This window comes from Cimex lectularius, unplaced genomic scaffold (assembly GCF_000648675.2).
Source record: "Cimex lectularius strain Harlan isolate CLEC.00 unplaced genomic scaffold, Clec_2.1 scaffold227, whole genome shotgun sequence".
Classification (NCBI taxonomy): domain Eukaryota; kingdom Metazoa; phylum Arthropoda; class Insecta; order Hemiptera; family Cimicidae; genus Cimex; species Cimex lectularius.
This window is the reverse complement of record NW_019392955.1, coordinates 691294-714459: the sequence shown is the minus strand read 5'-3', so window position 1 is coordinate 714459 and position 23166 is coordinate 691294. Positions and strand designations below refer to the sequence as shown.

At 36.2% G+C, this 23166-nt stretch overlaps 1 protein-coding gene across 1 annotated transcript in view; it reads right to left on the bottom strand.

Annotated features, from left to right (window-relative positions):
* Positions 1-4467: 4467 nt before the first annotated feature.
* Positions 4468-23166, bottom strand: part of LOC106663687 (C3 and PZP-like alpha-2-macroglobulin domain-containing protein 8) — a 648112-nt gene continuing 629413 nt past the window's right edge. Inside the window, exons 12-29 of the mRNA XM_014388721.2 lie at positions 20770-20900; positions 20508-20690; positions 14421-14652; positions 10414-10564; positions 10195-10356; positions 9926-10132; positions 9653-9866; positions 9433-9597; positions 9181-9363; positions 8878-9118; positions 8554-8812; positions 6812-6942; positions 6530-6742; positions 6315-6466; positions 5934-6075; positions 5654-5861; positions 5191-5586; positions 4468-4932 (exon numbers count right to left, since the gene is read on the bottom strand). Coding sequence (XP_014244207.1) covers positions 4685-4932; positions 5191-5586; positions 5654-5861; positions 5934-6075; positions 6315-6466; positions 6530-6742; positions 6812-6942; positions 8554-8812; positions 8878-9118; positions 9181-9363; positions 9433-9597; positions 9653-9866; positions 9926-10132; positions 10195-10356; positions 10414-10564; positions 14421-14652; positions 20508-20690; positions 20770-20900 — 3618 coding nt within the window. The 3' untranslated portion in view covers positions 4468-4684. The remainder of the gene's footprint in view (positions 4933-5190; positions 5587-5653; positions 5862-5933; positions 6076-6314; positions 6467-6529; positions 6743-6811; positions 6943-8553; positions 8813-8877; positions 9119-9180; positions 9364-9432; positions 9598-9652; positions 9867-9925; positions 10133-10194; positions 10357-10413; positions 10565-14420; positions 14653-20507; positions 20691-20769; positions 20901-23166) is intronic.

Below are 23166 nucleotides of genomic sequence, written 5' to 3'. Positions count from 1 at the left end.
GTACTTATATTTTTTGCAAAGTGTCTGCAAGGAGGCAGCTTCATGGTTAACAATATTTCTAATAAGTCTTTTCAGAGGATCTTCGGAAGAGGTCAAAACAGAGAAAACTTCCTTACGGTTTTCGCCGAGCTTTCGACAGTTTTATACTGTCATCTTCAGGGCTTTAAAACCTTAATAGGACATTAAACAACATGGTGTTTTGGGCACAGAAGTACATTGTTTTTTTCGGCTCAGCATCTCATATAAGGTTTCCCCTCGTCGTAGAGATTATTTTTATCGGTTTTTATTGATTTGAATTGTATCTGAAAGACGGGATCATAAAAGCGGCGTCATCAGCATATAGGGCACACTTTGGCTTAACTTTTAGTTCGGTTATACCATTAATAAATAAATTGAACAATGTGGGCCCAAGGACAGAGCCTTGGGGTACACCAGCAGCAATTGGCCGAAAGTCAGTGCTTACGTTGTTAAGCGAGACACAAAATTTCCTATCTTCCAGATTACTCCTTATTAAATAAATGATGTATTTGGGAAATTTATAATTGATTAACTTAAAGAGAAGCCCATTGTGCCACACGCAGTCGAACGCTTTTTCAACATCAACCAGTGCCATCCCAGTGTGCTTGTTCAAATTAAAATTGTGCTCAATAATATCTGTGACCCTTGCCAATTGTGTTGTGTTGCTGTGATGTGACCTGAACCCAAACTGTTCAGCCGCCAGTAGGTTCTTCTCTTCAATAAACCATTTTTTGAAATATTTGTCCTATTGTGCCTATTATGCATATTTGTGGCTTCTACTTTTTTTTCTGGTACATCTAAATTTGTCTTACATAAATTATGAATGAGATTATTTTCTAATCCAGGGAGAACTTTACTGACTAGGACAAATACAATGACATATACGCTTTGGTTGATTGAATTTGTTGGAACATTATTTCTCATAGGAACTCACAAAATTGTTCAGAAAGTACAGGGTTGGAAATTTTGCATGCCACCATGAGCTATGGACAGTTTCTTCTTCTTTCTAAATGCTCCATCTATTTCGAGGGAGACACTCATGGATGAATCAGTATTACCTACGAAATCTGGCAAGTGCAATACCAAAATACTTCTCAAAAAAAAAAAAAAAAAAAAAATATATATACACTATAGGAAGCTTCTAATTCATTTCTAGAGATCATGATACACATCAGAACTTAACAACGATGACCACAGTGCAATGAGCTGGTGACAGTACATAACCTACCAGTAGAGTGCTAGGGATTAGGTGCAGTCCACCCCACCACTGTTACCACCTATGTGGACGATACCACAATTTATCCTCCAACTCAAATCCCATCCTCAAGTCCTCCAACATCCTAGAACACCTTGAACTTATCGAAGACTGTGCAAAAAGTGGAGAGCAAGGCTGATTGAAGAAACTTGTAATAAGTGTACATTCACATGGAAAAAACAGTCTTACCCTCCATCATGCATTAGCGAAGAGAGAACTTCCATTCCAATCAAATATTTAGGACAATGCCTAGACAGCTGATAAACTTGAAATCCCCTCATAAGAATTAAGAGACAACAACTCAACAGAAGACCTGGACAACTACAAAGACTTCTCGAGACCAAAATCTGTCGACCATCACCACTAAACTAACCTATACAAGACTATCAACTCTAAATTAACCTATGCAAGACTATCAACACTAAACTAACCTATAGTATGGTAAAAAGGATACTAGGAAGTAGGGTTTGCATTCCCCAAACTAACCTATACAAGACTATCAACACTAAATTAAGCTTATACAAGTCTTTACTGTGATTACTTTGGAAATATGGAGTAGAACTGTGGGGTTCTGCCACGCCATCCAACATCCAATCTTTCTCATCAAAAGTCCTCAGGCAAATAGTCAAAGCTCCTTATTACGTCAATAACCTCAATATCCACAATGACCTCAACATTCCTTTTGTTAACAAACTGATCCATTCCTGATTCCAAAAGGTTCATAGCAACCTCTTAATTCATCCTAACCCTCGTATAGGCTTGAGCCTTCTGTACACATTTACATCCTGAGAATCCACCACATCGCGTTAACCAATGATGGCTCAAGACCTTTCCTTAAGCAACAACAACTTAATAGAACTGACAACACTAAACTAATCTATAGACTTGGCTCCAACCCCTTTGGACATGTGGAGTGGAACTGTGCGGTCCTACCAAGCTAATTACTTACGAATGAGATTATTTTCTAATTCAGGGAGAACTGTACTGACTAGGACAAATACAATAACATATTTGCTTCAATCTATTGAATTTGTTGGAACATTATTTCTCATAGGAAGATTCAAACTAACAGCAATGACCACAGTGCAATGAGCTGGTGACAGCACAAAACCTACCAGTAGAGTGCGAGGGATTAGGTTCAATCCACCCTTTGATAAAAGAAATGTTTTATTGCATCGCAGCGACTATTAGGAGAACTTATTTAAATATTTACAAATGAAGAATAACCTGTAAATATGCATAACTTAACTTGCCTCTTTACAAATGATCTCTTACTTTTGGATAATGTATTTATTAGCAAGAACTGTGGTAATTGATAACCTTGGTGGCCCCGTAATGTTTTTAATTGTAATAGTTGTTGGTATAGGTTTTAGACTTAAAACATTTATATAGACTTTATACAGACTAAACCACACATGTACATACATACAACAAGCTCAACAGCTAGGTAAATTTAGCACCCAACACATGCAGTTCCAAACCCATTCATCCTCCCGTTCATTACTAAATATATTCTCTCTTTTTTACATTTTATTCGCTCAATAGGGTCAGAGTACTCTTATTCCTCATCACCGTGATTGTACGGTGTGAACAAATGATAAGAAACTGTATTTATTAGCGAAATTGATGGTGGATGTATTTTGTATTAGTCTATAGGCTTTTTGTGTAAATGATTGGCTGCTATTGGTTTATAGAGTACTGCTACATTATTTACACATTTTGGTAAAACGAAACCTGCAGTAATATAAAATAATTACAAAATGGGCTTAGGTAAATGTATAGTGTGTGAGCTCACATTTTAATTGGAGGCGTGACAGGTCGAAGGTCAAGGAATTTTTCATGCATAAAAAAAGACAAATTGGATAAACATACATTTTATATTTGATAGAAAATAATAAAGTCACAAAAATCACATGGCAAAAGATCTGAATTGAAATCAGTAACATAAAGTGTGTGAAAACATGAAAGCCAAGGGAAAATCTAAGACATTTATTTACATCTTAATATTAATGTATTTTTAAGTGTAATTTGTTCTATTTAATTACAACTGGTTTCTAAAATAATTGTTGTAAAACACTCAACCTGTAAAGTTGAACTGAAAATATCTAGACATGAACAGTTTACAAAAATGATTTCAAATTGAATTGTATATAAATTTTAGAGTGCCAACCACACTTAAATGCACAGTCACATCTTCATTTTCCCCTTAATTATCTTAGTATAAATTCATTAACTTTTATTTTAGCAAAGCAATTTGAGCATTTTCAGGATCAGAATTTGTCACTATATACAATTTTTTTTTCTGAGCTTAGAACAAGCTTACAAAGATTTTAGGAGATAATAATAATACATAGTAACACCATTTAATGAATTTCTACTCTTTTGACTTTTGCACTATAATAAATCATATTTTATGCAGCATTGTTAAAAAAAAAAAAACTTTGGTAAATAATCGCTTATTAAGCTTCTTGGATAGTTCAAACTTCTTAGTAATTTTTTGAATATTTCTTTTGGTATATTGCAAACCTGCCACTAATTTCCACTTGTCTGTTTTTCCAATTTATGCAAACAAATATTTTCAACAAATCTGTTGTTAATATTGTTTTATATATTTTTAACAAACTTTCCTACATTTAATGGATGGGTGTTTATAAGGGTCATGTGGAAAGATAAATTCGAAAATTGTGATCTATAATCTAATAAAACTATTTTCTCCCAACAATATTTTTTTTGTATTTTAATCTACTTTTAAACTCCTCAATTTAAAATGTGAAGTATTTCTATAATTTATATATTTACATATGAACATATTATTTATATTTATATATATATATATAGCTATGTATATATAATTCACATCATTCAAGTTTCACTTTTCTTTTATTATGTCATTTGGTATCATGATTGTGTTTAACTAATAAAATACATTTTTATTATTTATTATTAGAGTTGACAGCGCAAATTTCTCAAGTGCAAAACCGATCTAAAAGCTAAATCCATGCCGAACTTTTATTTCACTTTATTTACTTTTTAAAATGGAAAATTGGCACATTAATTTAGTGCAGAATATACAATATTTTTTATAGGTTAAAGCCTCTGTTTTATTATATCAAAATATCTTAATTCTATATTTATAATAATTTAATAAATATTGCTTTCTTAAAATTGACCGAACTAAAATTTCTCATAATTACTTTTTTTTTTTTTAATTCTCTGAGGAAATAGTACAAAGTGTACATGAAATTAGGTGTTTTCTGGGTGAGGGGGATAAAGGGGAATGTAAAAATATGCTCATTTTGTATAGTGCGCTCCTTATTTTGCGATTCCATTCTTAAATATTGTTCTCTCTTTTTCAAACGTAATTTTTTTTCGGCCGTTGTCCCATGCGTGTTTGAAAATCGTCTTTGGCCTTCAGCCTCCTGACGATTCCTTCGGTGATCCTTCTCTCAGCAGATCTGACACGGGTGTTCTGAGTGAAGCGTGCTCTTTAGCAAGCTGTGCCGTTTTAACCGGATTCATATTATCTATCGATTCGGTAGTCGTTTTGAGTGCCTCGGGCAGTCCTGTTTTCAATTCGGTGTTCAACGATATACCATCTTGATCTATTCGCAAAGGTGCTTTAAACGGAGGAAGATCAATGTGCTTGCTCCTCAAAAACCCTGAAACATATGACCAATAAAAATTTCTTAAAATATTTGATTTTTGATTTAGTCAAATAATATAACTAAAAATAGTATTTGTTTCCTTATAAACTTTTATATTATGAGTTTTTTAATTAATGAATGAAAGAGAAATAATAAAAATGATTTTTTTTTTGTCAATTTGTTAGTACAGATCAATTTCTTGATGTTAGAGTCATAATTTCTTTTGTAAAATTTATAGTGAATTTATTTTTATAATATTTGTGTATTTCTGACCCTTTTCTAGTACAGGGGCTTTTTTTGCAGGTTTTTTTTCTAGAGTTCCCTTTTTCCGATCTGGTTTTTTGGTCGAGATGGGCAAGCTGGATGGAGTGACCTGGGTCGTCCTGATTGACTCCCTTTCGAAATATAGCGTCTCGGAAGTGGAATTGAATCCCAGCTCTCGTGTGATGTCCTCGATGCTTCCAAATTCTCCTTCTGTCGTCGATAGATTTTCATGCAGGTCGCTGAATACTATGATATCGGTGAAGTCGTCCACTCCACTTTGCCTCTCGTCATCATCGCTCACTTGAACTGAAGTCATGGGCATTCTTGTCGTCGTCCCGATGTCTTTGCAGTCCTGTCCACAAGGGCATATGTTTGAGAAATCAGAACTCATTCCGTCGAATTCACCTGGAAAATTTTGTTTGTCAATGAAAGAACGGAAAGTTTTTTAAATTATTTCTTCTGTGTGTCTCACCAGCTCGTGTCGAGCCGAACCAAGTAATTAGATCATCCTCAGAGGTAGCAGCGAGTAAAGGAGAACCCTTTCTCGTGTGAAAAAACAACTCTGATACCAAATCTGCCCTTCCTGCAGGATAGACCCGGGCAAAGGCGGGCCTCATTCTGCTCACTATATATTCACTCTTTGCAGAAAATTCAATACACACAGCACAAGATGAACTGACCTATTTACAAAAATTATTTAATAAATAAATGCTACATCATAATAAAAATTCAGACAGAATTAATTAACTCACATTTGAAACGACAAACCAAACTCTATCACCTCTAGATCCATAATCCATATCTAGTTTATTGGGCACAACTGAAGACAGTTCAAATCCAGAAAATAAATGTATTTCGAGTCTTATCACACCTGAAGGCTCTCCTCCCTTCCACCTAAAATGGAGAGAAATATATTAGCGTAACATGGCTGTAAAGTTTTGTAATATTATGTCCATTGTAATTTATCGCAGCATTACGCTACCCTGCTGTACCATTAAATATACTGACCGTAGGAGGGAAAATTTTCAAGTAGGTATCTAAAGTCAGTATGGTTTGTGTATTGTAGATTTTACACTTTTTTAATTAATCAGTTAAAGCCAACCAATAATTTAAAAGGATTTGACCTAATATACCTAAAGCAAGTCTTTAAGTTGAGGACGGGGAGTTTCCCTTCAAGCTCTTGGATTGAATTTCTCCTGGGCAATATCTCCTCAGTGACTCCTGCCCAAAGGTCCAATAGAGAATTACTCCTGCTAGGATAATATGTGGCATAGCTCATCCTTCCCTTTAAGGGGTAAAAAACAGGTTAAACACAATATAAAAAACAAGACAGGTATACGATCCGTACTTGAACTGTGGCACAACCACCACCGGTCGCATAGACGAAAACTTTTGTCGGCAGAGAAGGCAAGTTGAGAATCTGTGGAGGAGTGTCAGGTCGCAGTTCCAAAGTGTCTGTAAGCTCCATTCCAGAAGTGGCAAGCGATACGGTCAACCACCGGTTTTCATCTAGGGCGAGTTTGGCAAATTCCGAAAAAGCCTTGACGGCTGTTGATATCAACTGTTTGGAAAATTATATATGAGACTTTTTTTGAGTATATTTTTCAAGGGGTAATGCAAGTTTAATTACTTCAGTATGGGTGTCCAGTATGTTGGAGCGGTAAAATAAGTATCTTGCCACAGGTTCGGCCGACTTGAGGTCTTTCAAATGCGTGTAGGTCATTAATGCGTACAATGAAGCTTTGAATTCTTTTAAATGCGCTGAAAAATAATAGGTTGTTTTATGCATAATTTCACATTATTGATGTGATATTTATTATACACATTTTTCTTCTTTTGTCAAAAGACAAAGATTAAAAAAACGTAAATTTAGTGTTGAACTTTGTGGTAATAATTGCTGAATGCCTCATCTGTTTACTTTAAATATTTTATCGGGTTGTCCGGAAAATAATGCAGGATTTTAAGTTTTCATTAAAAAAAATCTATATAAAATATTCTGTTTACGTTTACAGGATTACTCATTTGTATGAATGTCAACACTTATTAATCCTCTTCCAAATGATATTGTTTGTTTACCTCTGTAGCATTCCGCTACTTGGAAATAATTCAGTCATCCTTATAATGTCAAAGCGAGAATTTCGTACGATTTTCTTTTACGAGTTTAAACTCGGCCGAAGCGGAGCCCAAACGGCTAGAAACATTAACCAAGTCTGGGGCGAGGGTTGTGTTAATGAGTGCACTGTGCAAAGGTGGTTTAAAAAATTTCGGGAGGGAGATTTCAGCCTTGAAGATGAAGAAGGTCGTGGAAGGCCTTCCTCTCTTAATGATGATGTTCTGCGATCAGTGGTGGAAGAAAACCCCAAAACAACTGTTCGAGAACTTGCAGAGCAACTCAAAGTCAGTAAAACGACCGTCGCTGACCACCTCAAGGCGATTGGAAAAGTGAAAAAACTCGAAAATTGGGTTCCACACTCATTAAACGATCGCCAAAAAAATCAGCGCTTTGATGTTTGTGCATCACTTCTTTGTCGAAACAAAAATGACCCATTTCTGGCCAGAATTGTTACATGTGACGAAAAGTGGATTCTCTACGATAACACTAGACGTTCTGGACAGTGGCTCGACAAAGGAGAAGCTCCAATACATTTTCCAAAGCCCCCAACTCATCAAAAAAAGGTAATGGTTACGGTATGGTGGGCTTCATTTGGTTTAATACACTACAGCTTCTTAAATCCTGGCGAAACCATCAATGCTGAATCATACTGTAACCAAATTAATACCATGCATCAGAAATTGGCAGTAATGAAGCCCTCTTTGGTCAATCGGAAAGGGCCCATTTTGTTGCATGACAACGCTCGACCACATGTGTCACGTGTAACGTCACAAAAATTATTGGAGCTTGGCTATGAAACTTTGCCTCACCCACCCTACTCTCCGGACCTCTCGCCTACTGACTACCATTTTTTTAGACACCTGGACCACTACTTACAACACATAATATTCAAAAATCAAACGGAACTGGAAAATGCATTTATTGACTTTATCAATTCTAAAAATTCTGAATTCTACTCAGACGGAATTAATAAGTTACCAACACGTTGGGAGAAATGTATTGAGAGTATGGGAAATTATTTTGATTAAGGAACATTGCTTTAAAGTAACTAGTTTCTTTTTTTTTGTTTAATACCAAAATCCTGCATTATTTTCCGGACAACCCAATACTTTTAGTTCAATAAGTATATTAGACAATTATTTAATGTATAACTATCATAAAAAATGATAATTACACCTTTTAAAGTGTAACTTTTTAATTAAAAAAAAGGAAATAGATCGATTGGTTTAAAAATAGCAAAGAATATTTATTTAACAAACATGTAACAGGTTGTCTCTTTTGTTCGACTCCTTCTTCGTAAAGCCAGTCTGAATTGTCTCTCTGCCTGGGCCAACCAAATTCGCCTTCTTCGTTTGTGGACGCGTTCTTCAGCAGATCCAATGCCAGATGTGCTTTTGGGCTTCTCGCTTCGACCAGCGCAAGACAAAGGGAGGCCAGAGTGACACCATCTACCATCATGTCTGCACCGACTTGATTTTCCAAGTATTCCCTGGCCCTCGTCACAGCATCGATGTCTTTCTTTAATCAAAATTTCAAATTGATTCATGGTATCAATCACAATTTATTTTTTCTTATTAAGTTACTTGGTCTTCGATTCCGACGGCAAGAAGGGCGTTCAGCGTTTGAGCAGTGGTTGCGATGGTTTTGGCCGGCTCACCTACACTCGTCTGATTATCCGGCTCGATGTCGATGAAATGTGGTTTAAAGCTTCCGTCTTGGCTTTGCTTTGACTCAATCCAAGATTTAAGGTTGGAAATCAAATCTGAATCCACTCTCACTACGGTCTGGGCTCGGTTCAATAGATCCAAAACTTCAACAGAACTCCTGTAAATTTCAATGCCATATTTATTACAGTTATACTTTAATTAGTAGGTTTTCTCTCGTACCATTGACTTGTCATGCTCGAATGATCGCTAAAAGAGCTGTCGTTCATTTTGAAAAGGAGAAGATTTTGAATTTTAGAATAAATTTTATCAGCTCTTTGCTTCTGCTCCGGCGTATCTGACTGGTTTAGGAAATGCTGGTGTTCTGTTAACAGCGGAGCTATCATTGACACTGTTGTTGCCAAACTGGAAAAAAGTGGAAAAAAGTAATGGTTTAGGTAGTGTTCAAAAAAATATATATTAAAAAAATTATACCTGCTGAATTCAGAAAGAGACGGCCTTGGGTCTGACACAACATAAGGAAGGTGAAGTCCTCCCGCTACGAGCAATGTCCCAGTTTCAGATCCGGGCAAAACAGACCTCGGGATGTCGAGATGAATCACTTGTGAAAATCCTGCTTCGTCGTTGAAATTCCAAATTCTGAAGAAAATTTTTTTTAGAACAAAGTTAGAAATTATAACACGCGATTACGCACCTGACATCCGCCGGCTGGCCCCAAGAAGTCGCAAAACCGATGTAATTCACTTTCATCTTTTTTTCCAGTTTCCATTTTAGTTTGGCCCTCTCGTGGATCCCCGAACCGACGCCGAACGAGAGTGCTCCTCTGTCCCAACTCAGCCAGAATGTCCTGGACTCGTCGTGCGATAAAATTTGTGGGGTGGACGCAGTTACCAGACGGACGGAATAGCCTAATAAAAAAGTTTTATTACTAGTTGAGGGTATTTGTGACGCTGTTTTCTTGTGTTACCGTGTTTGCCTCTTCCGATCCAAGAGACCGTGTTATCCAGATCGCCGATGACCGTTTGGTACATCCTCTGCGACACATCTTGGATTTCCGAAATGGCGACATGCACTCCCATGCCCGCTCGCACCTCAAAAATAACACCTTCGCGGTTCCTGGGCGCTGGTATGAACTGATAACTGAATTTCTCCGGCGTGGATATGACCATTTGCTCTAACAGGCGTAACGTTCACCGATAAGACTTAAATTCTACTCAATTTGTTTAAATTATTTACCGTTTGCGCAGAAATAAGCACTTTCGATGTGTGTCTTGACTAATCCTTCTGGATTAATCAATATTCCTCTCTGCTTGACGACCGTTCCCACGAGAGAATGGTTTGATGCTAAGCCCGAGCTGACAGTCTGACACGTTTCGCTGTGGTACGCGGAGACTTCAACTGTAATGAAATTAAGTTTAGATCAAGAGATAAACCTGCAATTCGTAAAAAAGTTACCTGTCATATTCTTTTTGCCGGATGTAGTAGCGACAATCCTAACGACCAAAGAAGTCGCGCCGTGTGGGCCGAGTCGAAGTTTCTCAGCGACGAAAGGCTGACTGCTTCCTAAGAAATGAGCACCTTCTCCTACGGTCAGCAAGGCGTTCACCTAACGAAGCCAAAATGAATTTTAAAAAGCATAAAGTTAATTCATAATGTAGTCAAAATCTTAAATATATCAAGCATAAGAATTGATTATACTGCAAAAACAGGACACAAATCACCATAATTACGACAAACTTATATTAAGTCGGGAGTAAATGAACTCATATTATGAAATTACTGCTTTTGGGGCTTAGTTCCTTAACTTTAGACGCGCAAACTGCTATAATTTCTAATATTAAACAATTTTAATACATCATCTGTTACGTCATTTCTATAAATTTCGACTCTACTTTCCACAGAAAAAATGTCAGCCTGATTAATATTTTCATAATTAAGTGTTCACATTTATAATATAAATGTTATGGTTTTGATTTTATACTGATGATAGATTAAAGTTAAAAAGTTTGGATTATTTTCATTTTATTTCTGTGATCGATTCCAGATAAGTTTTTGAAAGACTTTTAGTCTAACATACACTTGTTTATTCATTAAAATCAATCTAATCAATTGAAAAGGAATTCACCTCTAAATATGAGAGTTTCACTTTCACGTCCTAAACTTTAGAGTTTAGTTTTATCCCAAGACAGACATTTTCAACTGAGTTTAGCGCAAATTTGAGATAGATACCACTTACCAAAATTTTTTTGAAATTGACCAGTTTCGACATAAATATTAAAAACACTTGGGTTCAACCAACTCTTATACATTCTTACAAGATACATGTTAAAATTGTTGGTGGTTGTTGGTCTACGAGTCGGTGAAAACATAGGGATAGGGATAAAAGAGGCGGCCACAAAGCCTACTGCACCTCGACCTGAATAGATCTATTGTGCTCCCCTGTTATAACTCACTGGCCAGCTGCAGGTTATTAACTACCCTCCACAGCTTTGCCAGCGGTTCCTTGTGTAGGACCTTCTTGTGGTTTCTTGTCCTAGTTGCAAGAACCTGCACCTACATAACCTTCACAGAAACATAAAATGTGTTCTGCGGTCTCCTCCTCTTCCTGGCAGTATCTGCACAGTGTTTCATCTGTTTGTACTCCTATCCAGTGCATGTGCTTTCTTATGTGGCAGTGACCCGTCAGGAGTCCAACCAGAAAATCCTGATTCCGTTGCGGTTTTGGAACCGTCAAAATACCAATAGGAATTTGCCTTCCAAAGTTCCTTTGGCCCATTCGTACCGTTCTGGTATTAGTACTTTGTATTTCTTGGTAAAGTTGAACTTTGGAGTAGAGGCATGAATTGGTATACCTAGAGTGGCATCTCCTCCCTCAGTTTCCTTTGTTTATTTACATGGCCTATCATAGCAGATGGTTGTCCATTTATGAGCCTGTGGGCTGCTGCTCTGGCTTCTCCTTGGATTAAAATGTGAAATGGTGGGAGGTTTAACAAAACTTCCAGGGCCGCAGTTGGCGTTGTGCTCATGGCACCAGTGACACTGAGACAAGCTTGTCTTTGGGTGTCACATAATAGCCTTATTGCTCTGACCTGAAGAGTTTTGGTCCATCACACCACCGACCCATATGTCAACATTCCTGGTCTTAGGACACAGGTGTACAGCCTAGGGTTAGACCCCAGTTCTTGGCGCAGAACCTCCTCCACCTCCCCCAGGCAATTTGCTCTTTCGGTAGTTTTAGTTAGATGTGAATTCCACTTGAGCCACTGATATAGTGTAATCCCTAGATATTTGGCCTCCTTGGAAAATGGAATCAGAGTCCCGTTTAGGCTTGGAGTTTTTAAGCTTCCTGCTGTCCTCTTCCTTGCAAATGGAATAATTATGATTTTGTGGGGGTTGATAGATAACTCTTCCTTTTTGCACCACCTGTCAACCAGATTGAGGCCTCTCTAACTTTAGGCCGCGTAAAACCATAAAACTGATCGACACTTGATCATTGGGTTCTGTTTCGGGTTCAGGTCATCTTCAGTGATAAACTGTCTGTTTCATTGTTAGTAGTTTCTGTTGATTATTTTTTTTATTGTCTGTGTAAAAGCTAGTATTTAGTTTATTTATGTTAGGTTCTTGGTTTTTTGTTACTTTTCATTTCTATATCATCTTCCTTAGAACGTCTAGCTTTTCTGTTTTGTAGTGTTTTAGTGTGAAAGTGTATGAAACAAAACGGTGTTTAAGGACCTACACTGACTGCTGACAACGAAACAGACCGTTACTCACTCATTGAAGATGTCGTGAAAACTCGGTAGAGTAGACAGACCCAGTAGAGAGATCAAGTGTCGATCAATTAAACAATTTTTATATCGTCTTTTGAAGTATCTATAGTTTGATTTTGATGACAGTAGAATAAAATAACAAAAATAATGTTGTTTGCGTTGACTTCACATTTTTTTTGTATCTATGCACCAATATTTGTAGAGTTGCATGGTTTGTGGTTTTTTTTATCATTGCTTTTAAGGGGGTAGCACTTGTTTGCAAAAGAACAGCTGGCTATTTTCCTTTTTATTGTTTTTTTTCACTTCTAATTTATGGATTTTAATTTTGATACAAATTTATTTTTCACGAGATATATTTAAGTATCAAACTTCAAAATTTGATCGTATTTTGAGCAATTTTCATAGTTGTTTAGTTGTTGAAAGAGAGGTCAAAAAGTTGTTATTTTGCGGTAAATTTTTATTTATCTACGCTTTACTAGCCTCTACCTCATGGCCTCGTCAATTGTGAATAAAATAACACAAAAACACATAAAAACAGAACCAAGATAAAACATTAGTCTGTTTAGGATGCAAACTTCCCCACATTTCTCGATATTCCGCGAGCAAATTAGTGATGAGCTCCTCCATTCACGCTAATAAATGGCATTTACACACTATAATTTATTCACACTACTCCACATTATTCGATATTCCTCTCCTGGCGGGACCCAGCTACGTAAATCTGATGCAGGGATAATGTCATAGACCCCAACTATGTTTTTGTGAAAATATTATTTTATATTAATTTTGAAAATACTGAAATGCATTTACATTTCTGTATACATTTTCGTAGTGTAATTGATTTGAGATAGTTTACAGATAAATGTCTGGAAGTTTAATCAAAATAGAATTTATGAATATATAATATATTAATTTTTAAGGTTTATACAAATAATAAATGTGTGGTGATTAGTGAAGTTTCTGGCTCTCTTCTCCTCAAAGAAGCCGACGCCTTATACAAAAATGTCTTTTCTACACTGACTTCCTTCCCCACCCCTTCAAAATCCAACATATATAAACATAAAACAGCAAAATTTCACTAGCACTCTCAACACGACACGCAAGAATGGCACAATTACACAGAAGACAAACACTTTGAGTGAGTAGAAATACTTTGATTGAATATAAAAAATATATTTTGCATTGTATAAATTTACTTTTCCACATCCTAAGTGTATTTGTTAAATGTAAACAATGTTTGTAAATCCCAGGCCCTGAAGATGATCTCAATAAAGATCGAAACGTTGGCACGATAAAGAAAATGTTTTTCTGAAACCTACATCACACCAGACCGCATCTCACTATTTCTGAATAATTACAAATAATAAAATGCGAGGGGTATTTTTTGACCTGGAATTAGGAGGGTTAAGCACTTATAAAGCTCGATATCTCATCGGACTAGTTTCATTCTGTGCAAAAATGATTGTTTTTTAAACAAAAATTGAAAACCAAAAACAATTGCTACCCTTTAAATCAGTAATTTAATAAATGTATCAATCTATTTCATCACATGTTAGGGATTAGTTTTAATAAAGAAACAATTTTTGAATATATTTGGTTCCAGGCGAAACACTTTTCGCCGTTAATTTAACTAGTTATGTTTCTATTTGTACAGAGAGACTTGCAAATATCAGTTTTAATTTCTGGGAAACTTACGTCCACGCAGGAATTCAAGTTGTTTCCGATCTTGATGTCCACTTCAAGACTCTCGCCGACTCTCAGGGCGCCGGGAAGCTTGAAATCCACTTCGAGAGGCCTGAAAACTTGGATGGGGATCGGCGACGAAAACCTGAGCCCGACCACGGGAGAAACCGAAAGGGCGAACATCGACCACTTTCCAGGTTCGGGCGGAGAAGGGACTCGTACTCCTCTCGCTTCTATCTCGGCACTGTCAATATCACACAAATTACTCATTTTAAAGAAGAATGGAAATATAATACAACAATATTCCTTGTTTTTAGCAGGTAAATACATACACAGAAAAGCTTTTATTTACAAACATGAACATAATAGATTTATGAGGGGATGATGGTGGAATAGCATTCCCATCGTCCCTCGTACTCTTCTACTGCATAGAATGAATGCAATGTTGCATAAAGGTGTGAATGTATTTATTTGTGTGAGTGCGTATTGAGTGTGTTGCATTTCGTGCTCTGGGGTGATATGACCATGATGTCGGATGCCCCTTTAAAAAAAAATTATAATTAAACAAAAGTGAATGACTTTTAATTAATTATCATGTTTATTTGTAGGCGATGCCTATTTTATAGCAATAATTACATGAAAGACAAAGAACAGTTAAAATATGAAAAACATTGAAATATTAAACATTGATGATAATGAAATAATAATAATAATAACATAGAGTATAATTTAGATATCAATATTTGAGTACAAAATAATATTTGATATTTGACTGCTAAATAAAAACTATTTTAAACAAGATTAATTAATTATACATACATTTATATACACAACAATCAAAACACACACACACACAGAGAGAGAGAGAGAGAGAGAGAGAGAGAGAGAGAGAGAGAGAGAGAGTGAGAGATAAACTGTCCACAAAAAAACTGACTACCTGATTTTTGTACGAAAAATGGATAACTTTGAAAATGCACATTTTCTCAGCCTTTTAAGTTACAGACTTGAGCTAGGTCTCGTTTTTAGAAAATTTTACGTTGAACATAATGATATTTTTAAAAAAAAGTTTTCCTAGCTTCATTCATTCACCTGTAAATTCAAAAATTCGGGGGGATAGTTAATTTTTGGACTTTTTACAAAACTTCAAATTGAGATGTACTGTCAGGAAATCGTTCTACGGCAATCGATAGGAAATTTGAATAAACTTTCAATTATGCAGTTTTTTTTATGGTAATGGCATGGATCTGAAATGTCACACTGATAAAAGAGCAGTTGATCTCAATTCATTTTTTGCTTATTGAGCCACCGCAGAGAAAAAAGATTTCTTGAAATCGAAGAACTGTTTATTTAAACAAGTACATTCTTAAAGTTAAAATGAGAAAAGAGTATGTGTTGCATAAACATTTTTTTAATACTTTTATACATATTTTCAGTTATTTCAAACTGTACCATTAGAAAATTCCTAAGTTTACAACATTAAATAGGTGATATAAAATAAAAACAACATAATAAAACAATTAAGGTTTTTAGTTGAGATAAAAAAGTCAATGGCACGAGCGGGATTCGAACCAACGATCTTCGGCTTGATACGCCGCTGCTCTACCACTTGAGCNCTCAAGTGGTAGAGCAGCGGCGTATCAAGCCGAAGATCGTGGGTTCGAATCCCGCTCGTGCCATTGACTTTTTCATCTCAACTAAAAACCTTAATTAATTGTAAAATATTAATTGATCAAGCGGACCACGAAATGAGTGAATTTAATAAAACAATATTAATTTTTCCACTCTTCTTGTCGATAACAATCGCTCATTCTCTGATTGTTCGATATTCAAAATATAATTTAGTTTTATTTGTATCCGATACGCTTATCTATCATGACGCTTAACAATTCGTAAACACCACATTAAAAAAACCATAAGGATAAATAAACTATAAAAGCGGTATACACAGAAAACACCAATTACACGGTAAATCAAATCCTGCCCACTGTTCATAAGCCCTCAGGATGTTTATAAAATAAATAAAAGACCGGCAAGTAGTTGATTACTTTGTCTGCCCATTTGACCGTAAACCCGTTTTCTGAAAATTAACAACTTGGGATAGTAAAATCTATAGCATTTATCAACAATTGTTGTTAGATAATCAAATAAATATGTTTAATAGATAGTTGTTAATATTATCCAAAAAAATTAGAATAATTTAATTGTTAGAGTAATTGCATTTCTCTTCTGGTGAATTGGTTTACCATCAATATATGTATGTCAATGTCCGATCAAATAGTATCAATAATGAGAAATCCTTGCGTGTTTAATCACAAACAAACAGGGAAAATTTGTGTATTCAGATCAATAATGATCAAACTGACGTACATGTATTTATGGCACGATTGACCAAATGCTAAACCCGCACAACGGATAGTTGCACTGGTTTAAACAATTTAAAGCGCCGCGCCCCATTTTTAATACTGTGTAAATCTGTCTGCATTACAGGCTTGTAGTACACTGTGGACTATTGTTTATATTTTCTTTAAATTGATGGCTATTATTGATTACATTATTATGATAAATAGGAAGGTGTATTGGCTGAACGGTATAGGTTAACCAGGTGGAGGCAATATTCCTCAATTTATTAGATAATGGACTTTGCTTGATATCGTGCGCTGTCAATTTCATCACTTCATCTAAATCTACTTCATATAAATACTTTAAACCGTAGGTTTCATTATTTTAAATACTGACTTCTTACTTATCGGCGTTTTAAAATATTAGTAATAATTTCAAAGTCATGATGATATGTTAGTAGAAAGCTCGACAAACGAACCGACTGTTTTTTTCTCTCTAATGGATCCCATAAAAGCAGCTCTCTGAGAGGCACAACAATAATTCAAAATGGATAGGGATACTAAGAAATAAAAAATACAACTAAAATGAATTACATTACTCGTTGAAAATTGCTCGTTGAAAATTCGATTCAAGATAATTAACACCAAGATAGATTTTTTAACAGATGAAGAAGAATAAATAATTTCTGTTTAAAAACAGGATATATCAAGATAGGCCTGGCGATCACCTTCCAACAACTACTTATTAGCTCTGTAGTTCTACACTCAGTCAATGATTTATGTTTGATGAGTGAAGAGTGCGTAAGGGAGGGAGAGAGTGATATGTATATATATATATATATATATATATATATATATATATATATNAGAGAGAGAGAGAGAGAGAGAGAGAGAGAGAGAGAGAGAGAGAGAGAGAGAGAGAGAGAGAGAGAGATTGAGAGAGAGAGTGAGAGAGAGATTGTAAAATTTCCATTGGCAATACAAACTTCAGTGCTTTTTTACTCGCTTATCCTCTTGCCATTCATTATTCAGTTTTAAGGGCCATCAAAACAACAGGTTTTGGAAGGCTGGGAGTCTCACGAGGCACCCAAATCACCAATACGATCATTTTATTAAAATGCCAGCAATCCAGAAGAGCAATCCAACATCTTCTAAAATTAAAAACCTTTTCGCTGATGATGGCCCTTAACAATCCAGATAGGTGTGAAGATGACAAGAGATCGATACAGTCAGTGCTGAACGTAAATGGAGGATGATCCTTCAAAAACATGTAGTAACTTCTAATAGAGATTATAAATGATGGGGTGAGTGTGGAGTTCAATTCTTTTTAAAAAAGATGGTTCCTACTCACATTAAGTTGTTTCGCAACAATCCGGATTTCGAGCCCTTTAGCTCTTCTGTTGACTTCTGCAATTCATGTTGAGAGACGTGTTTGTGGAAACCCTTCAACCTGATGATGAGCTAAAGGGCTCGAAATCCGGATTGTTGCGAAACAACTTAATGTGAGTAGGAACCATCTTTTTTAAAAAGGATTGTAGTAACTTCTATGCATTTCTTTGGCCCAAAGTCTTTGCATATGCATGATAATGCTCGGCCACTTAAGGTAACGTGTGTGTTTCTAAATACCTGAACACTACATATATCTATATCCGTTCTTTTAATCTTTTTTGAAGTAGTTTCTTAAGCATTTTGCATCTAAGGTCAATTCGTTTAGATCGTGTAGGTGTGTGGATTCGACGTAAGATATCGTAAACTATTTGCTGGAGTTTCGTATAAGTAAACAGTTGGAAGAGTTTTACGATTAAGAGGGGAAACTATTAATTAATCTTTATGTAAGGTATTGGCTGAAATGAAAAAGTTAGTTTCACGGGCCAAGGTACAATAAGCCAGAAGGCTGCAGTGCCTGGGGAATACAAACCCCGCTTCCTAGTATGCTTTCTAGTGTCACGAGCGGGATTCGAACCCACGACCTTCGGCTCAATACCCCGCTGCTCTAACTACTTGAGCTATCGTGACTTCGATCCACTCGGACACCAACTCCCCATCTCAACCTACCTTTCGAATTTTCCTTCCTTTTTGTTTTTCTTTTTTTTCAAACTTTTTCATTTCAATCAATACCTTACATAAAGATTAATTAATTGAAAGAAGTTATTCGGTCAATCGAACAACGGAATGGATTTAATAAGTGGAAACTATGTTGATTCTTCATTGTTTACCTTGATTCTCCACTGTCAAAACCAGGGTACAAGAGATCAAGATGGGATTAGAGGTTGCAGATTGTAACAGGATCGATGTTTGGGAAGAGGATTGCTGTGTCATCGGCGTACGCGAAGATTAAGGCGTCGGAATGTAATGGGAGATCAGCTGTAAAGAAGGAGTAAAGTAAGGGAGCAAACGTTCTTCCCGGGGGGACGCCGATTAAAATGGGGACAATAGAAAAGGAAGAGGTATCTTGTGTTACGTGGAAGTATCGTTTTGTTAGGAAGGATTTGAGGATAAGGATACTTTGTGGAAGGATGCCCTTTATCTTCCACATCATGCCCTCATGCCAACATGATCAAAGGTCTGGGATATGTCAAGGAAAACACCTGGCAGTAGAAATGCTAAAGGTGTTCACTATTGTAGCAGCGAAACAACACACCCCAGGAACAAAAGGTTTTCTGACTATGCCAACAAGAATGGAAGAAATCATAAAAAAACAGATGGGAACAACAATTATTATGAAAAGATATTTTACGATGTACAAAGATTGATTAGAGTGTTAAGTGTTTAGCGGCATTTCATATGATAAATTATTATTATTATTATTGGATAGTTTATAATGTTTAAAGTTTGGCAATACAACTAATCGAAATTAGAGATTGTGATGATCATCACTTATATACTCTAGGAAACGTATTTAATAATTATTCAGAAATCGTGAGATGCGGTCTGGTGTGATTAGGTTTCAGAAAAACGTACTGAGTTTACATGCATCTGTTCTGTAATTGATGCTGTGTTATCTCTGTTGATGTAAATACAGCATGAATTACACAACAGATACATATAAACTCGGTCGCAGCTACGCCAATATCATTAATCAAAATTCAATATAGATAACATACATATATCATCACATCACATTCCACATCAAACATTTTTCACATAGCTAATTTTTGAACAATTTAGCTTTCCTTTTCCTATTTATCCTCTTCTATATAACCCTAAAAGGATAATCTTGCCGAACCATTATCAACACATTGTTTCCCTTCGTCGGCTCTTTTCACCTCAAAAATCCGACGCCTTATACAAAAATGTCTTTTCTATACCGACTCCTTCCCCACCCCTTCAAAATCCAACATATATAAACATAAAACAGCAAAATTTCACTAGCACTCTCAACACGACACGCAAGAATGGCACAATTACACAGAAGACAAACACTTTGAGTGAGTAGAAATACTTTGATTGAATATAAAAAATATATTTTGCATTGTATAAATTTACTTTTCCACATCCTAAGTGTATTTGTTAAATGTAAACAATGTTTGTAAATCCCAGGCCCTGAAGATGATCTCAATAAAGATCGAAACGTTGGCACGATAAGAAAATGTTTTTCTGAAACGTACATCACACCAGACCGCATCTCACGATTTCTGAATAATTATCGATTAACGGTCACTAATCACCACAGACTTATTTAATAATATAAATTGTTTAGAATAAAATCATACGGTAGAAAGAATATTAAATTGTTGGAGTTATTGTATAAACAACATACGTGTAATTGAAGCATTTCCAGAGCCAGAGCTGGTCCAGCCCCGAGTCCGACATGACGCTGTGGTGCGGAAGAGTTTTGTTACTTCTCAGCGTCATTTTGTTAGTGGTGTTTCCCTCTCCGAGGCAGCTTCTCTGGTAGAATCCGACGCCGGCTTCGGTAAAGTCCAACTCCAAGCCTTCGGATCTGTGCGACGGAAAGCAACGCAAAGTTTAAAGAGGTTCAAAAATGAAAAAAAAGGAAAAAGATCGAGAAGAACGCTCACATTTTTTGCGTGTTCAAATCACCGCCGCGACCGCCCACCAGACAAAAGAGTGACTGCAAGTCGGCCAAAACTTGGACGTCCATTTCTTCGGCTGGAAACCAAAACTTTTTCTGCTCCAGATTTAGTGTTATCTGAAATGATTAATTTGTCAAATACTTGGTAGTCTATTTATTTATGTGGCGTGGGTGTGTTATTATTTTATATTTTATTCAGGTTGTAAATGTAACATGTTTGTTGTTAATATTAATCAACTGAGGTGTTCCCTGGTTCGCGGAAAATTTTCTTTAAAAGAGGTTTTCCTCTCAAGTGATAGCGGAGGACTTCATTTCGTTTTTCATAGTTGGACAAAGCCATGGCTATATCCACGTTATTTACAACAATTTGAAGTCTTGAAATGATTGTGGGGAAGAATTTCTTTGTGCTGGAACAAATTGACTTTTGTATTGTGCTCACATTTCATTCAATGCAATGTAGTTGTCATAGTAAATATTTTTTTAAACGTATTTAATTATTTGTTTACTTTTTGGTATTTATCACATTACGCACCGATATTTATCTAGTTGTTAACACAAATTTATGGCAATTTACGATTTACACCACTACTTATGCGAACCCTAGGAAAATTCTGGGGATTAAAACCGGAAATGGCCTAATGGCTATACACGGTAGTAATAAAACCCAAAATAATCTATGGATCATTAATCTGGTGTCCAAAGCTCAACAAAAAGTAGCTACTCAAACATTAAGCAGCATACAAAGACTAGCAAACCTGTGTATCACATGGGCAATGAGGACAACCCCTACAAGTGCGCTAGAAACTCTGCTAAACTTGCCTCCACTGGAAATATTCACTCAAGGGGAGGCTAGGAAAAATTCATTTAGGTTTCAAAAACAATTAAACTGGATAGGAACTAAACAATTCGGGCGTACAACCATAATCAGACATAACAAAACAGAATAACAAAATCAGACACCCGTTCTTTGAAATGGGGACTGACTATATCATCACGGAAACAATCTTCACAACATCGTACGAAGACTCAACGGACTATAAAGGAGAGGAAGAACACAGGAGAGCATCAGACACAATACACAGATGGCTCCAAAACAAACGAAGGAAACGGTCGGGCGTTTACTGTACAAGCCCAAAACACGAGCAATCAAACTCATTAGGGAAGTACACTTCGGTCTTTCAAGCGGAAATACATGCTATCAATGCTTATGCCCTGGGAAATCTTAAAAGATGTTACACTGACAAAAAAAATCCTCATAAGATCTGATAGCCAAGCAGCCATTAAAGCATTAGCATGTAATAGACCTACATCAAAATTAGTCAGTGAATACATCCAAAACTTCCAAAACCTGGGGAAACACAACAACCTGATGATATCTTGGGTGCCAGGGCACAGAGGAATTTTGGGTAAGAGAAAGCAGACATACTGGCCAGAGGAGGATCTGCAAGATAGAATCCTCCTTTGCAGCATGGATCTAAACAAAACAAAATAAGTGGATAAACTCTAGCGGCGCTAGACACAGTAAACTTCTCATGAAACAACCCTCACCAAGACTGGCAAAAAAATGGCTGGAGAAAAATACACTAACTACAATGGCTAGCATCAAAAGCACCCAAGATATTGAGCTAACTTCCACGCAAATACAAGAAGCTATAATAAACTCATATCATGAAGCCTGCCCACAAACCACCTACAACAACAAGAAAAAAGTTTGCTGGGGAATGATAACCTGGCGGCACTAAGAAAGAAAACTCGCAAACTTTGGAATAAAGCGAAAAAACGGAGACTACTGAAGAGTACAGTAAAACCCTAACAGAATACAATAGGGAGACAAAGAAGGCTAAACAAGAATCGTGGAGGAAATATTGCAAGGAAATCGAAAACACCACTCAGGCAAGTAGACTCCGCAAAATCCTCGCCAAAGACTCTATAAACCCCATCGGAACACTAAAAAAACCAGATGGAAAACACACACAAACCGGAAAGGAAACATTAGAAATCCTAATAAGAACATACTTTCCGGAATCCAAAACTATTGCCAACCTGGAGATAAAGGAGAGCGCTGAACCCGCCAAAGGCCAAAAAGCTAGAAGGGAAGATTGGCAAATAGCCAAAACAGTAATCACTTATGATAAGATTGAATGGGCTATAGATAACTTTAGCCCATTCAAATCTCCAGGAACAGACGGGATATACCCAGTACTACTACAAAAGGGAAAAAGTATAGTAATCCCCCTACTTGTAAAAATATACAGAAGCTGCCTAGCAATGGGATACATCCCAAGCATATGATAAAGTAGTTTTCATTCCTAAAGTTGCTCGGAACAACTACACAGACGGAAAATCGTATAGACCGATTAGTCTAACATCCTTTTTACTCAAA